Source organism: Lactuca serriola, chromosome 4, assembly GCF_051521515.1.
Source record: "Lactuca serriola cultivar US96UC23 chromosome 4, Lser_US96UC23_V15, whole genome shotgun sequence".
NCBI lineage: Eukaryota > Viridiplantae > Streptophyta > Magnoliopsida > Asterales > Asteraceae > Lactuca > Lactuca serriola.
Window position 1 is genome coordinate 58782169 of NC_136411.1, and position 17470 is coordinate 58799638.

The 17470-nt window shown below is 35.3% G+C and overlaps 1 protein-coding gene across 5 annotated transcripts; it reads right to left on the bottom strand.

Moving 5' to 3' along the window:
* Window positions 1–864: 864 nt before the first annotated feature.
* Window positions 865–16965, bottom strand: LOC145101666 (putative LRR receptor-like serine/threonine-protein kinase At1g07650). 5 transcript variants are annotated; one of them, XM_079038916.1, is made up of 25 exons: window positions 16779–16965; window positions 16348–16525; window positions 16063–16134; window positions 15910–15978; window positions 15766–15837; window positions 15582–15653; window positions 15421–15492; window positions 15223–15291; window positions 7176–7247; window positions 7004–7075; window positions 6880–6921; window positions 6587–6652; window positions 6379–6438; window positions 6220–6282; window positions 6110–6145; window positions 5979–6019; window positions 5524–5900; window positions 5170–5368; window positions 4857–5027; window positions 4646–4764; window positions 4284–4494; window positions 1992–2229; window positions 1763–1913; window positions 1277–1666; window positions 865–1123 (listed from the first exon to the last, which is right to left on the bottom strand). In XM_079038916.1, the coding sequence occupies exons 1-24, from the start codon at window positions 16906–16908 to the stop codon at window positions 1316–1318; spliced, it is 3003 nt and encodes a 1000-aa protein (XP_078895042.1). In that variant the 5' UTR covers window positions 16909–16965; the 3' UTR covers window positions 865–1123; window positions 1277–1315. The 5 variants fall into 5 exon arrangements, with proteins under 5 accessions (XP_078895042.1, XP_078895043.1, XP_078895041.1 ...); XM_079038917.1 differs by having other exon boundaries at window positions 865–1666; window positions 16785–16965; XM_079038915.1 differs by having other exon boundaries at window positions 865–1666.
* Window positions 16966–17470: the final 505 nt, after the last annotated feature.

Below are 17470 nucleotides of genomic sequence, written 5' to 3' on the forward strand. Positions count from 1 at the left end.
TTATTAAGTGAAAATAAGCTTATATCTTAATAGTTCACGACATACAAATGACATATTCGTGAAGCTTAATTAGTTTTGGTGAAGTTGAAAAATTAACATAATGCATAAGGGTAGTAAACCCTAACTAAATAATTTTTTTAAGACACTTGAAATTAATTAAGCTTATGTCTTAATGAATTAAGAAATATAAATAAATTATTGGTGGAGCATAATTGCTTTTGATTATAAAAGTTGAAATGAGAAATTTATGTGATAAGTTAATGATTATTTTGGAATATGGATTTGGATGAAGATGTTTATGAAATGAGACAAGTATTAAGAGTTTAATGTGATATTTGATTGAAGGTTTTGGCAAGGAGAATTGGTCAAGCACACCTAGTGAATAGAAGCCAAAGTGGTAGTTAGTTTTCATTAACTAGCCAGGTGAGTACATGTGGCTTTTCCCAATGGGATAACATGGTTTATATATATATATATATATATATATATATATATATATATATATATATATATAGAGAGAGAGAGAGAGAGAGAGAGAGAGAGAGAGAGAGATAGTTCAAATAAAAACTATAAATAATATGAAAACATAAATAGAGAGAGAGAGAGAGAGAGAGAGAGAGAGAGATAGTTCAAATAAAAATTGTAAATAATATGAAAACATAAAAACACTATTTTTATGTTATTATTTTTGTATGCACAACTTTATGTTATTATTCTGCAATAATTTTGTATGCATAACTTTATGTAATTATTCAACAATGAATAAATGAAAACTCAGATGTTAAAACTAAAATTAAAATTTACTACAAAAATACACATACATAAATTTATAATAGAATAATAACATTCTAATGAATATATAAATAATCAAACGTTAATATTTATATTAGAATTATTTCAACAATACCCATATACAACATTCATTGCAAAATAATAACTTAAACATAATGTTTTTACGTTTTCACACTATTTACTGTTTTTATTTGAACTTACTTCTATATATAATACCATAGACACCTTACTGGATTCATAGTTTTTCCATCAGACTCGAAAAGCTAGATCCAAATCAAGAAAAGTCAAACCACAAAGAGCAACGAGCTCACCAGCGTTTTAGCATGAGAAACTGCAGGGGATTGAACGTATCAAAGATATTGTTTCAATGCACACATGTATATAACTATATGCTTCATACTGTATTAGTGTCACAACAAGATATTCAAAATCTTTAAAATGAAATATAAGCATCTCATTATAGAAGTAGTATTAAGAACTTAACTAGTATACTGATGGTTACGCCAGTACACGTCAACGTTTTTCAGAAATTTTGACTATCGGGATACAGGTCGTGCGAGCTGAAAGCTGTTGGTTCAATAGAAATCTCTGTTTGATCAGATTCATGGGGCTTCATCTCGTGAAACTTTGGTCCAATTTCTTTTAACATCAATTCCTCCTCAGACATAATTACATTCATGTTTGGTTCTTTTATTTTAGTACGGCCGTCAAGCATATTAACCACTTCAGACATGGTAGGCCTAAGAGCCGGGGCCTTATTAGTGCATAATAGAGCAATTTTGATCATCCGCACTGCCTCCTTTTTGTTGAAATCAGAGCCCAATCTTGGATCCACCAACTCTATCAATCTCCCCTTTTGTTGCAGAACAACAACCTTAAAAAGTGCAAACAAATATATCATAAGACCCGGTCAATAAGTTGGGGTTTGTGGGGAAAAATCAAACTATAGTTCTCTCAGAGAGAGGTTCACCCAATCAAGAAGACAATAATAATCCTCAGTTGGCCGATATTTCATATTACTCTTTCCTACAACAATTTCTAGTGCAAGAACTCCAAAACTGTATACATCTGCTTTGTAGGTTAAGTATCCCCGTAATGCATATTCTGGTGCCATGTACCCTCTGAAGTACCAAAACCAAAATGAACAAATGAATATTGAAGATAATATAATTAGAAGGAACAACAAGACTACTACTCACATAGTTCCAGCAACTCTAGTGGTAATGTGAGTGTTTTCTTCTTCATCAAGTTTGGCCAAACCAAAATCTGAGATCTTTGGTGTAAGGTCAGCATCCAGGAGTACATTTGTAGCCTTGATGTCCCTATGAACCATTTTGAGCACCGAATCCTCATGCAGGAATGTCAAGCCTTTTGCAATGCCAACACAAATTCTTTGTCTTGTAGGCCAATCAATTTCTAACTTAGAGTTATTGTGCTCTGAGATATTATGTAAGAATTTTAATCGAGTTGTGAATGGAAAACTAAAGATGCCACAATTCCCAATTTGAGGTGTCCTATAATTTGTAACATTTTGGTTTTTTGCAAATGTTCAACCTAATATGTCTCATTATCATTATTATGATTATTTTCATTGTCGGTTACAATTGGTCATGTTGGATTACCTGCTTAATTAAACAGATTGAGATTTTCATCCAAACCAAAGTTGTTCAATTAATAGGATGTTAGATTTCCATCTTATTTTTTTTTTCCGACCTGTGCTGACCCATTTAGATTTGAAATTTAAAAAACACAAAACCTTAGACATAGACATGACTTAAATATATAACGAACCCAAGTAACTCTTCAAAGTTACTAAGGCTCAAGGGAGTGGACTGCGGTTTGACCGCAGTCAGTGCCACATAGGCAAGGAACCCCCTCCGCCCCATGCGGTCTTGGGTGCGGTTTGGCCGCACCTCCCCCAAAATCTGCCACACTCCCTCTCTCTCTCTCTCTCTCTCTCTCTCTCTTTATGTGTCTTTCTCTCTCTCTCTCTCTCTCTCTCTCTCTCTCTCTCTTCTCCTCTCTCTCACCTCTCTCTTTCTCTACCATAGTTCTACATCCTAGGTGTGGTACAGAACCACACTTTGTGTAGTATAAACAGTGACGAGTTTAGAACAAAAAACTATGTGGTTCCCTATTTAAATGAAACTGGAAAAAATGAAATAGTTAGAATTACTAGTTGTGGGTCGGGTTGTGTATATTGTTGTAAAACTCGGATAACTTGTTCGAGTACTTCGCAAATTACTCGGACTCAGCCTTTACTAAGGCAAGTTTTGCCTGTTTGCAAAGAGAATCATAAGATTTTTATACTCAATACAGCTCAAACTGATTCAACCTAATAAAACAATCCTTTTTTAGACCAGAACAAGGTTAAACTAATAAAATCGGTTCAACGTGCAAAAATAATATTAAATAACTAAACCAGTTTACATTTGTAATAAACCAAGTCTGAGATTTTAATCGTTAACTTTTTTCCTTTATAACTCCATTCAACAATGTTGGAGTGGGATATAGAAAATTTTATTGCCTAAACAATACATAATAAACATTCCCTTCATATTTCCCTTTTATAAGTAACAAAAATCACATAGCTTTTACTTTGATGCCGATGTGGATTAGGTATAGATAAATTTTTAAATCAACTAACTAGGTAGTTAAAACTGATCAGCCATTTTGATCCAACATTATAAGGTATGTCCTAAAAAAATTTTCAAGGTGGTTCCTAATGTTTGTTCCTATATTACTTATTATAAGGTTTGAAAGTTAAGGTGGGTCATGCGACCCACCTATCATGTATGTAAACTCGCCCCTGAGTATAAATGATGTGACACCTATGTGGCTCCTACTTGTCAGACGAGGCGATGCGGTTCTTGTGACACCACTCTCTCCAGCCTAAGAAGTATAACTACAAGTTGATTATGCAAACAACATTCTAAATTCCTAAGACTTCAGGTCTTTTTTTTGTACTTTTTAATTTATGATTTACTAATATAAAAAACAAAAAAAATAAATACATACAAATATATGTAAACGGGTTGGCAGAGTGGTATCAAGTACGTTTTAAATGTAACCCAACCTATCTAATTAAACGTGTTGAGCAGGTTGTAGATTTGCAAAAAGTGGTCTCAACACCTGCTCAACACGTTTAATTAGATAGGTTGGGTTACATTTAAAACTTACTTGATACCACTCTGCCAACCCGTTTACATATATTTATATGTATTTATTTTTTTTGTTTTATATATTAATAAATCATAAATTAAAGAGTACAAAAAAAAGTCATGAAGTCTTAGGAATTTAGAATGTTGTTTGCATAATCAACTTGTAGTTATACTTCTTAGGCTGGAGGGAGTGGTGTCACAAGAACCGCACTCCCTCATCTGACATGTAGGAGCCACATAGGTGTCACATCATTTATACTTGGGGGCGAGTTTACATACATTTAATTAGATAGGTTGGGTTACTTAAGAAGTAGAAGAAAAGGAGAATACCAAATAGAGCGTGCGCTAGAGAATTATTTTCCATGTACTCATAAACTAGCAGAAGGTGGTTGCCTTCAACACAACATCCATATAGCCTTACAACATTTGGGTGTTGTATACCGGCTATCATGCCTATTTCATTCACAAATTCACGATTTCCTTGCTTTGATTTCGAAGAGAGTTTCTTCACAGCAATTGGAGTTCCATCTAATAGTCTACCCTGCAATCAAAAAAATAGATGTATATTTTAGTATGATTCATATTCTTTCATATTTTATCTTTTTACATCAGAAAATGTTACCAGTGAAGTTTTGTAGATTTTTCACAATGTGAATTGTTAAAAAGAAAATTTAATGCATTTACAATGTTACCATGTAAACAGATCCAAAACCACCCTCGCCAAGTTTATTTGAATCAGCAAAACTGTCGGTGGCAGCCTTGATTTGTCTATATGTAAATACACCAGTCTGCAAATCCAATCCTCTTAGGTCTACAGGGAAACAATATTTTACCAATGAAACAAATGTATTTCACAAACAAACAAGTATATGGCACAATTTAAATTAAATAGTAATTAAACACCTTTTTCTCTTGAATTTTGGTCCGCTATATAACCCCTCTTCCATGCGATGCCAAGAATTAGGAGACTTAGACACAAAGCTGCAGCCACCACTCCAATGGCAACAAATGTATATTTTTTCCAATGAGGTATTTTCCCATGAGTTATTTTCCCATGGCTTAGAGGCTTGAACTCTAATGGAAAAATATATTATTAAGTCACTTGAACATATTATCAATTGATGATCATCAGTATTATAGAAATGACAGTTATACACATAATAAATGTCTGTGAAAAAAAAAAAGATAAGTTAAAATATGTGGAGAATAAGCATACCTGCGACCATAGAAATGGCAGATATAAGAGGACCATAAGCCCCTCTCAATGGGACAGCCGTTGTACCCTTTCCAGCATATTGGAACCGGACTTCTAATGTTTTATTAGTAACACGTATGCCTTTTAAGGTTATATTTACTTCCTTATCAACCCCACCTGCTGCAATCTTGATATCAAAATTCTTCAACTTGGTTACACCCTGCAAAAAGGAGAATGCAAAAGTGAAATCCAAAAAAATACAAGTCTCTTGCACAAAATGGGAAGTCTTCACTAACAGAATCCATACAAATATATCTAATTGACGTATGAAAATCGTCCACTTCTGAAAGTTCAAGAAAAAAGATAAAATTCAACCTGAACATAAACATCAAAAACACGTCTTCCAAGACTCTTGTAAGATTGGTTGTCTCTGAAAACTATCTCTGCAAAATGTAGAGTCACAGTATACTTTCCATTTGCTAAGCAACGGCCATAGTAAGTGAGAGAAAGCAGAGTGTGGCGAGCTCTTGTGTAAAGTTCATAGTCATTCATAGTGAGTACAGATGCATTATTTTCTATGTAATGTGAATCACTATTATCACCAGACCATATACTTCCTGTGTTACTAAATCCCCAACGATCACTTGAAGGAAAAAAATTTGCAGGTCCACCTAGATATTCATCTGCTTCATAAGTCTTGTTTCCAATGGTAACTCCTGGCCCACCACAATTGATATAAACTGAATAGTAGTCTGGAGAAACATAAAACAGATCAGCTTTGCTATACTTTAATAAAAAAACCCAACGTTACTTGAAAACATGTTCATCACCCTCTAAGCATTGAAGGCTGCTATGGCACTTCCCAAGGTCACTGCAAGAAATTAAACATGAACACTTAGCGCCTCTCTTATTAAATAGAATTTTCATTCATTTGATGTATAGTAGTAGGGTATAAACTTACGAGTTATTCCCACTTGAGTAGCTTCTGAATAAGTTCCTAATAAATGAAAGAAACTTTAACTTCAATTTGTATGTGCATATGAAAAGATCATTTGAGTTCAGAAAACTTACAGTGATTCACCACAATCTTGTGGCACAGTGTCTTTACTAAAGTTGTTGTAGGAAAGATCTACACTGCATTACAGTACATGACCTATCAGTGCCTATGAATTATTACAAACGCGTCTTCTAAGAAAATTTAATATGAAAACGAGGGTCGAAAAAACATACAGATCTTTATCTGTGATCCATTTAGGAAGACTGCCTTCCAGGGAGTTACCAGTCAGATATCTAGTCAAATCAGATGCCGATTCATTTCAACAATTCAAAGATACTTAAGAGCAGAATACTATGGCAAATATAGATGATTTGGTGATCAATAATATAATAGTTTTGAAGAAAATAATACTGGGAAAAAGTAGATGCATATCTTTCTTACATTTTTTTAACATGCTTTTCACTTAGATCTGGTATATCACCATTCAGATTGTTGAAACTGAGATCTCTGTGTAAGTATGTGAATATATATATATATATATATATATATATATATATATATATATATATATATATATATATATATATATATATATATATGGAAGGAATACTTCAGGAAATTTAAACAGAGACTAAAGAAGATCATAATGTACAAAGACATAAGATACAACGCATATGGTCTAAACAGGGAGGACTTTTACAGATGGCTCAAATTGGACATTTGCGATATATAACCTGGAATAGTCCCAATTAATTATATTGCAGCTTCTCAACATCCTGCAACATCCACCAAAGTTTATGAAGGTATCGGTTTTGAAATTAAAGACTTGTTAATAGATTTCTAAATCCTATCACTTACAACTTAGTCATGTTTGCCATCCTACTCAGATTTGGAAAATGTGAGCCCTCTCCACTTAAATCAGAAATCCGTCTGCACATAGATTACATAAAGGCATGTTGATTAATTAGTACTTATTGCAGGAATAGAAAGAATTAAATATCCTGATGGAGGGAGTACCTGTTTAACTTACAGTTCTGTTATATTTCTCAAGAAGGAAAGACTTTCGGGTATTTGTCCTTCTAGACCACTACCTTGGATCTCTCTGAGGATAAAAGATAGAAATCATGACAGGAAGCAAAAAAAAAAAAATGAATGATTAAATAACCAATCTAATTATTATGGTGGTCCATATTGTTGGTGATTTTAGTGTAACCAAATATTTTGTGTAATTGGAACTAATATATGAGCTAAGGGGCTTATAGTTTGTGCTCTATATTATATGTTTGGTGAGTGCGGAGTGCACACATATATAAGATCGAATGATAAGTCGGTACGATAGAATGACGGGGGTTAAGGGGGCCGCGCCCCCTTCCAGGGTCCTAGGGCAACACCCCTAGCGGGATCCAATGGGTAGAGCCCCTTGCAGTGGTAAATCCGAATTCTAGTGGGTAATTACGGTGAGATTAACAAATCTCATCAGTTTTGGAAACCATTGATTATACCTTTAATTCGTGGTTTATTTAACTAATTTAGAAGACGGTAACCCAAATCTATCAAGTATGACTCCTCTATAGAGCCGTAGGAGACCCTTCTTAGCTCTCTCTCTTCTATAACAAACCCATAATTCGTCTGACAATTTGGCTTGTGGTTTTGTGCCTAGATTCACAAATGTCCTTTTGGATTATCCTAGACTGAATTTCATGTAACCTGAGCATAAGGTGGAAATATCAGTTCGGAAAGCGACCTTACGCGATTAGTAGATGCTGACCATTGAGAAAAGAAAGACGGTGGACTTTAAGCTATTGAACAAGCACAATGAATATATAATTTCATGCCATGTGAATTTTTTTTGGCATAATGTTGAGTAGTTGTGCTCAAGCATCCAACTATAGCCCCCATGTTAGTCTTAAGTGTAATAACAGCTGCTTGCTTTTAGCACTTCGCAATTTTTTTTATCTTTATAAAAGCTTTGTATTCTTCTCACCGTGATAGAATTTGCAGATCTCTAATAGTTATGCTCTCTGTTTGTACTCTGTTCTTTATTGTTAAAACTTTCTTTTACAACAAATTTGTATCTGACCCATTTTTTCCCAACCACTGTTTCTAGCCATGATAAGCAATGGCACGAGTTCTTCAATTCACCCCTTAAAAGTTTAGTGTGCATGTGTGTGCTTTTGGGAGGGGGGGGGGGATAGCATCTTTGGAGCCTCAAAATGAAGAGAATGTTGAAAAGTTTCAACAACTATGAGATTTGGTGGAAAAGGGTATGTAGAATTGGCAGAACAAGACAACAACTATGATAAGTTTTTCTCGTATACTGCAGCAACAACAACCTCTAACCTGGTAGGCAATTCTGAAACAAGAATTTCTTGGTGATCAAAAGGTAATAAATGTATAACTTGTTTCAGCATAAACAATGCAGAAAACAGAAAACACACACACACACACACAACTAACCTTGCCTTTTGTGATTAGATTCTGTTCTTGCTCTTAGGCCCAAATACAAACAATGACAATAACCAAGGAATGAAAGTAAATAGAGAATAACACAAGATTTACATGGTTCAACAAACTTGCCTACACCCACAAGAGAAGATAAAGCCTTTTGTATTAGGTTAAGAAACTGATCTCACTTTTCCATCTACAATTTATGTGATACTATATATATTTTTCCATGCCTCTCTTCACTGAGTATCACATAACAAGATATATGGGCCATATTACTTAGGCCAAGAGCCGGGATGTTAAATAAATAACTGGGCTACCAATTTACAATTCTCCACCTTGAACATCATTTGATAGACCTCAAATTTTAGACGATTCACCAAAAAAAATGCACACCTTGATATGTAGAACTCAATCCTGGCTGCACCATTTGACCATGGTTGCTTATGTACCCTCACTTGGGATCAAGCCATCGTAGCTCATCTCACCGGTTGATAACTCCATCTCACCCTGACACCGTGCCACAAGGTCATTTCCCTCAAGGGCAATCAACACCGATTGATATTAAGCAAGTTCAAGCAATGCTTAAACTTGCCATCTGGTACCACGTTGGTTAACATGTATATTGGGTTCTCATCTATATGCACCTTCATAAGAAAAATATCACCATCCTCTATGACATCCCGCACAAAATGTTATTCGACATTTATATGTTTGGTACGAGCATGATAAACTTGATTCTTAGCTAAGTGAATTGCACTTTGACTATCTCACCACAAGTCTACACAATCTTTTGCTCAATCCCCAATTCATATAAGAAACCCCACAACCATAATGCTTCCTTAACTCCCTCTATTATAGTCATGTACTCGGACTTTGTAGTAGAAAGCGCTAATGTTTCTTGTAACATCGATCACCAACTATCTGGACATCGTAGACTAGACTGACATCTATCTAGATCACCAACATGATTTGAATCCACAAATTTAGTGATTGTACGTGTATCTCCACCAAAGCATAAACCCATATCAATGGTTCCTTTCAAATACATCATGACCCATTCTATAACTTCCTAATGTGCCTTCTTCAGGTTGGCCATGAACCTGCTGACCACACTAACCACTGTGAAATATTTAGATGTCTACACACCATGACATACATTAAACCGCCAACTGCACTAGCATAAGGCACACTCTTAATGTATAAGGAACTTGTCTACTAGAGATCCTAAAATGTGGAGCCAATGGAGTCACCATTGACTTGGTATCTTGCATCCCGAACCTCGCAATATCCTGTTCTATATAGACTTTCTGGCTCAAGAACAGTCGATGGTTCGACCTCTTTTTTCTAATCTCCATACCCAATATTTTCTTGGAAATTCCCACGTCCTTCATCTCAAACTCTTTACCAAGTTGAGATTTTAGCCTATCTATTTCCACCTTGCTCTTTGAAGCAATAAGCATGTCATCCATATACAAAAGAATATAGATATAATCACCTCCACAAAGTTTCAACATGTAAACACAACAATCATACCGACTTCTGGAACATCCATGCTTCAACATGAAGGAGTCAAATTGTCTGTACCACTACCAAGCAGACTGCTTCAATCCATATAGTGATTTCCTCAAGCGACACACTTGACCTTCCTTATCCACAACCTTGTATCCATCAGGTTGATGCGTATAGATTTCCTCATCCAATTCTTCGTGCAAGAAATCATTTTTACATCGAGTTGGTCGAACTTTAAATCACCATGGCCAACAATACTCAACAACACCCAAATGGAAGCGTGTTTCACTACCGGAGAAAATATCTCATTATAGTCAACCCCCTCTCATTGTGCATACCACTTATCCACTACCCTTGCCTTGTACCTTGTACCACCGAGTTCAGAAGGATCCTCTATTTTCTTATACACCCACTTACAACCAATAGCTTTCTTCCTTACGGGAAATGAGACCACTTCCCAAGTTTAGTTCTTCCGAAGAGACTCCATTAGCTAGCCAACTCTCACTATTGTCATTCCAAATAGCTTCCTTGAAGGAGACCAAATTATCTTCCTACACCGAGAATACGTACTCAACCAAATTTTCTTGTCCGTAGTTCTTCAAAAGTTGATTAAACCCCAACTTTTGAACTTTCTTATATACTCGCATCGTCTTAGTAGAGACCGAACTGTCGTCGAGCTCTTGTTCCTCTGGTTTATGTACATCTTCTAGCTAAACCGTCTCATCTTCAATATCATCGTGCATACCACCATGATCTTCCTCGTGAATAAAACTAGAACCTTGTTGGTTTTTAGGTTCTATATCAACTACTTGTGACCGTCTCAATGTCATCACCATTTGGCACCATAACTTTCGAAGAAGCTACATTTAAGTTCACATAAAGTAACATGTTTGCTAATTATAAACTTCGAATCTTCTAAACACCAAAGGCGATAGCCTTTTACACCTAATGCATATCCCATGAAAATTGTCTTTTTTTGTCTCTTGCTTCAAGTTTTTCCTCACTAACGTGATAGTAGGCACTATGCCAAAGCTTCTGGGTTAATACGTTTTCCATATATTAAGCATTTAATCCACATATAAACTTTTAACATATATTTAATACTTTTAATAAATACTTGTATTAAAATCATGTTCATGAAAGTAACTATGCAGTCACCTGATTGAGGTGGAAGATCCATGGTTAGGCCAACTCATTGCTTGACACTTTATCTTTCTTTTAAATAACCTAAATACGAATATTACTATGTCTCAGTGTTTGTTCATATTTAGAATGTTATATTAACTATTTCCAGATTCCCCAATAATCGTAATGAATACTTAAGTTCTAATAAATAAGGAATAACCAGGTAAGATTATACCGGATATAGGATCCGTTTGGTATATAGAATATACTGTTTGGAAAATCCACTTTAAACATCCCACTAGATCAAGCTTAGGCATCACTCCCCTAAGTAAATAAATCAGTAGTATGGCTGGAATCATTGATACACCTTATTTATAGGTTCATAATAGCGAGTATGAATATAAATAAAAGTTATACTTAAAACATAGTAAGTGCAACTTAACTCTAACTCTGAATACTCTTTTTCTCTGTGCTCTCTGATTGTTTAGAGCCTCGAACAAGTAAAGTTCTCTGGAACCCCGAAAAACCTCAGAAAAATTGTAACTAGAGAGAAAGGTTAAGAAAAGATTGGGAGGCGCGCCGCGCCCCTAACATAGGCATTCTATGCCCTTACCTAGGTAGTAAGCTTTCGTCTCTGATCATGACACGTGGTGCCATCTTGGTCGCATTTCGCAGGTAAATTTAAAAACTATAAAAAATCATATCTTTCTCATACGAGCTCCATTTTTGATGTTCTTTATATCCTTGATTTCGTACCGAAAAGTAGTACAACTTTCATTTAGAGTCCGTTGGTCAATTCTCAATTTATTTTTAATTTTAGAGTCTATGAAGATTACACAGCAGGGGCGGATCCAAGGGGATCCTAGAGTAGCCCGGGATACCCCTCAAAAATTTTTCGGTAGTGTAATTTTTGTTTACGTATGCCTCAAAAAAAAATCGGTATAGTGTATATATATGCATCCCTCCATTTATTAACACAAACAAACAGTTGGTCTGCTGGTTAAGGCGTTGACTTATTGAAGCAAAGGTCTCAAGATCAATTCTTGCTTCTTACATATTCTTTGTTTACTTTTGTTTTATTTCCTAGCTATTCTATCCCACATCGCTAAACACATGTAAACTCAGCCATTTTTTTCTATTATATAAACTTGTTATCCTCATGCTTTATTTGATATCTACTTTGAGTCCCACATCGATTCAAGTATCAAAATATACTTCAACTTCATGTTTATATAACAAGACTTGAGGTTAGCTAAGGATTCGATTAAGATTTGGGTTTAAAACCGAAGCCGAACCGAGGAAACCCAAGTACCCCAGGAAAATAATTGGGATACCCCTTTACTTTGATCCTGACTCCACCACTGTTACACTGTAAAAAAACTGTGCAAAAATTCATAACTTCTTCATACAAACTCTGTTCTCGACATTTTCTATATCGAAGACTTCGTATTTATGATAACTATGCCTTTCGTTAAGATTGTTATAGCTAACAATCAACTGATTTTCATTTCTATTTCTATGTCGCACACTGCCGTATTGTGTCGCATCAAAACTTTTAAAAATCATAACTTCTTCATACGAAGTTAGATTTAGGCTTTCTTCATATGAACACTTTCGTATTTACGATTACTATGACTTTCATTTAGATCACTTAGGCTAATAAGCAACCTATCTTCATATCATATTTTATGATACACTTTGGCGTATAGGGCTGAACACGAAATTAGGCTTTGTATAAAGAACCCATAACACATCGTGGTGGTATACCATCTTGGGACACTTGATGATAAGATTTAAGATAAGATGCTCTCATTTACCTATAGGTACAAGTAAAGGTTTCAAGTTTCCTCACGATATCTGATTTTATTTTCTCACTTGCCAACTAAAACATCCATTTTATTATCTACATAGCAAAACCCGAAGCTAATAATTCTCTCTTAGCTTCTTGTGATCCACTCTTCTGGATCTTGACGTCAAATCGAAGTCGATTTGCCTTTTGCAATTTTTGCCTTAATGGTTGGTTCTCCCCCACTTGGGTTCGAACCCTCACCAGTTGCTACTCACAACCGATCAAAGCCCAACTGGCTTTGCATATGTGATTTATAGCTCATTTTCTTCTTGGAAGAAACGCCTAATTGTCATATACATGATTTAACATCCTCAACGTAGTATCATTGTTTGTTCTCAGGAGTGATCTTCTCATATAACACGACCATAGATCGATCAAGATCTAGGCAAGCACGAAGTCGTCCACCAATGCACATGCATACAAAATGGTATAATAAGGTATTACCAACGTAATGGAAATCACTAGCAACAACGGTTACCGGTCTTAATATAATTCCTCCCTCTTCCTGGGTCTGTTAACCTTGTCGTGCTCTAATTAACCCTCTGTAATGACCGTTTTGATCGTATCTGAAATACTAGGTGCGAACGCACACAAGAAACTTTCAACTTCACATATCAGCTGCAACGACTATAGCTCTTCTATCCTTCAGAGTGAAAATCAAATAAGTTTGAATTTATTTGCTGAAGGTGGTACTTGAACTTGTACCTGTTCTTTTATCCACATACGAACCTTCAATCCCAACTCTTGAGTCACAAACTTGAATTTTATTGGAGACTCCTGCTTCTTCGTAAATTAGGTCGTAAACTCAACACACGATAAGGTGTTTACTTTGGCTATAGTAAAAGAACGAATGGTTATGCTCTAATGACCTTCCACAACACAACATATAAATAACAAACTAGACACTTGTCTCTACGAGTCAAATACTAACATGGAAAACACCTTCTATCTTGTGTTAACAATCCAAAATTTCCTCTTTTGAACATGGAATGACGACCTACAACCACATCTTAATAGGTAGCATCACTAGTTACCGGCTATTTAGCTGTAATGAAGGCTGCAATACTTTTATCGATCACCTCGATCATCTCCTTCTTCAATCTCCCGACTAAAGTCAGTCTCTACACAAGACATGGTTCTCTGAACCAATCAACTCACTTCACATATTTATACTAATCAGACTCGACTCTTTATAGCAACTTGGGAATGAATCCAAAATCATTTTCCTAGTCATCACCATAACACAGGTAATGATGGAAACATACAAAATAAACTCAACTATTAGTGCCTTAGTAACTTTGCGACTCTTCCTAATCCAAGTACGAATCCTTAGTACAGATCTATACTACCTTTCACACCTGTGCATACTCGTCCTAAGAATTTCCTTGCAGCTCCAAAGTCACTACACATGATAACCAATTTAATATATAATTTTGTGTCCAAATGGGCACTTACAACAACTTCGGTAGACTCCACTAGGATTTTTACGTCTCTTCTAGGCGCTCTAATAATAATCACATGCTTTACTAAGTACATATTAAAGTTTCCTATACTTTTCTTCCAGGATTCTTCTCATGTATTTTACAAATGTTAGGTAATCTTGATGGGTTAAGTTGGTCTTTGGTTCACTGTTTCAAAGAACACGTTTCATTCAGGGGTATTTTAGTCTTTTGTTTGAAGTATGAATAAGTAAATGGTGATTGACTGAGTTCAATGGAGGTGAAAGTTGGTGAACTTGGTCATGGAAGTATCCTATTCTCTAGGGGTACTAGTGGATAGTTTTCTTTAGATTGATCTTGTTTATTTCTGTTGTTTTTTAGGCTATATATAGCCCTTCACCTTTTTGAATAAGTGTGCAGCTTTTTGAGTTGTAAATATATTCATTTCCAATTTTTCATTCTGCATATTCACGTATTACAAACAAACTATAAGTGTGTGTGCTGTTTATGAGTAATATCCATCAACAAAATCCATTTTGCAAAAGGGGTGATTATTTTGTGATAGTTTCCCAGAATGTGATCATTTTGTGATACAACTCCAGTTTTGTTATTTTAGTCATGAGTATATCTTGTTTTAATTATGGAAGACACCAGGAAGATTTTCTTTAGTTGGAGATATAAATAGCAATACTGAATCAAAAACTTACAATTTCTGAAGTTTTGTGCAGTTTCCAAGGTTTGGAATTTTCCCACTGAAGTTGTTGCTACTTATCCGGCTGCACAAAGGTGAGAAGTAGTGATGACTAACTTAGAAAAAGTCCACAAAATGGGAAAGATAAATTTCTAGGTAGTGTAAAACATGAATTTTTTTATAATGTTTGTTGGAAAGGGTGAAGCAAACATACAGTTCTGTCAAATTTGTGAGAAGATTAAGCTCCTCTGGCAATTTACCAGAGAAATTATTCGCACTCAAGACCCTACAATTTTAGAATAAACATGTATCAGTTACATAGCCACTACAAACGGGAAGAGTTGTAGTAAAGCTACATTAGGAAGAAGGCCTTACAGAACTGATAAATTTGTTAATTTTCCAAGCTCAGCAGGAACAGTTCCGAAGAACATGTTGTTCTCCAGAATCCTGGTATTCATTTATCCATTAAACAGAAACCGTCATGAAGAATGTAATAACATTATTTAACTATCACCATGAGAGAGAGAGAGAGAGAGAGAGAGAGAGAGAGAGAGTATACACAGTTACAAGAGAGGTTATCTCCCCCAAAGATGTTGGAATGCTTCCTGACAGGCGATTAGCCGTAACAGCTCTATATCACAGTAAGTTTTAATAATTAGATATAAATCAACTTAGAGAAAATCAAGATTCAGAAGTAGCTCACAAGAAGGCCAGATTTGTTGACGCCCATTGAGGAGGTATGGTGCCATTTAGATAATTAAACGATAAATCACTGCAACAAGCAACCCATGTTATCATGAATCATAATAGATTAAAGTATATATGGTAACATTTTAAACATAAGAAATTGTGTTACATCTTCTTGATTTTAGGTAACTTTGCTAGAGACGGAGGAAGAACTCCTGCAAGATCCTGCCCCTTGAGAACTCTGTTCAAAAGGAAAAGTTGGATCTCTAATTTACGTTTACACAAATTTCACACTGACAGGAAATTATGTTTAAGCATCTAAGAATATTAGTTGAATTTTTTAAACAGATTAGATATAGTGATATGTACACTGATATATGTAACTATAATTTCGTTTATTAAAGAAGCAAAAAGGCATATGGAGTAGATGTCATTATAAAACAAAACTACATACATCTCAACAACGTGACAAACACCACCAGGATACGAACAATCACACAGAACACTGTTTTTAAACTGAGAACCTGTGTCTGTCACATTTGTGTTCCAGCTGGGATCTCCACCACAAGGGTTCAGGGAAAAATTCCATTTCTTTTTTCCCAATTCTTTAGCTATTTCACGAAGAGCATTCACTGCAAGATAACATAAAATACTTGTGGATATAAAAACAGCAACAAATCTGCATAGTTTTTAGGTGTTGTGAGTTCTGGGAGAAAATTTGTGGTGTCTCTATACGTATTTTGTTGCTTATGGAAGTCCATTTTGGAATAATTAGAATATAACCCAAGTTTCACATCCTATCTAATTGAGTTTTTATGCACACATAAACAAGGATAAAGTCACTTGGTATCTTGACAGAAAGATAAATACGGCATAAAAACTTGCCTTCACCTGGAGCAAGAGTACTCTTGGCTTGTGCTTGAATACCAGAACTTACTAAAAAGAAAAGAAGTGTACACAAGAGGGGAGTGAGAATAAATGAAAGTCTTGAAATTGGATCGAACATGATTAACATCTAATTAAACTGATACAATCACCAGCAATTCTTGTAATGTCTAGAAATATTTAAACACAATTCAAGTCAACTTTGCCGCCTGCGGTGCTCACTGTGACATAAAATAAAACACGTCATCTGCAACTTGCATGCATTTAAAAGGTCATTACAATCAGTTCCCTACCCGTACTATAATGGAATTGAAAGCTGACATAATCGTTGTCACAGTGTTGCACAGCATAATGTCTCCAAAATTCAAGGTGTCAATGGTCGTCTTACCAGTACACCATAAATACACGAAGAAAAACTTGAGATGTTAAGATGTAGATGGGTATTTTTATTTATTTATTTATTTTTTCCATCCCTCTGCACAAACCTCGGATCCGATCCGATCCGAATCCGATCCGGTTCCGTGACATCACACCCAATCCGAATTAAGCCAAAATCCGATCCGGTTTGAAACCGGTTTTGACCGGTTTATCCTCGCCCGAATTCGAATCGGTTTAATGTGATCCGGTTAGGATCCGATCCGAAATCTGATCCGATTTTGCTTTTTTAGAAAAAAAAATATTTTTTGGACCTC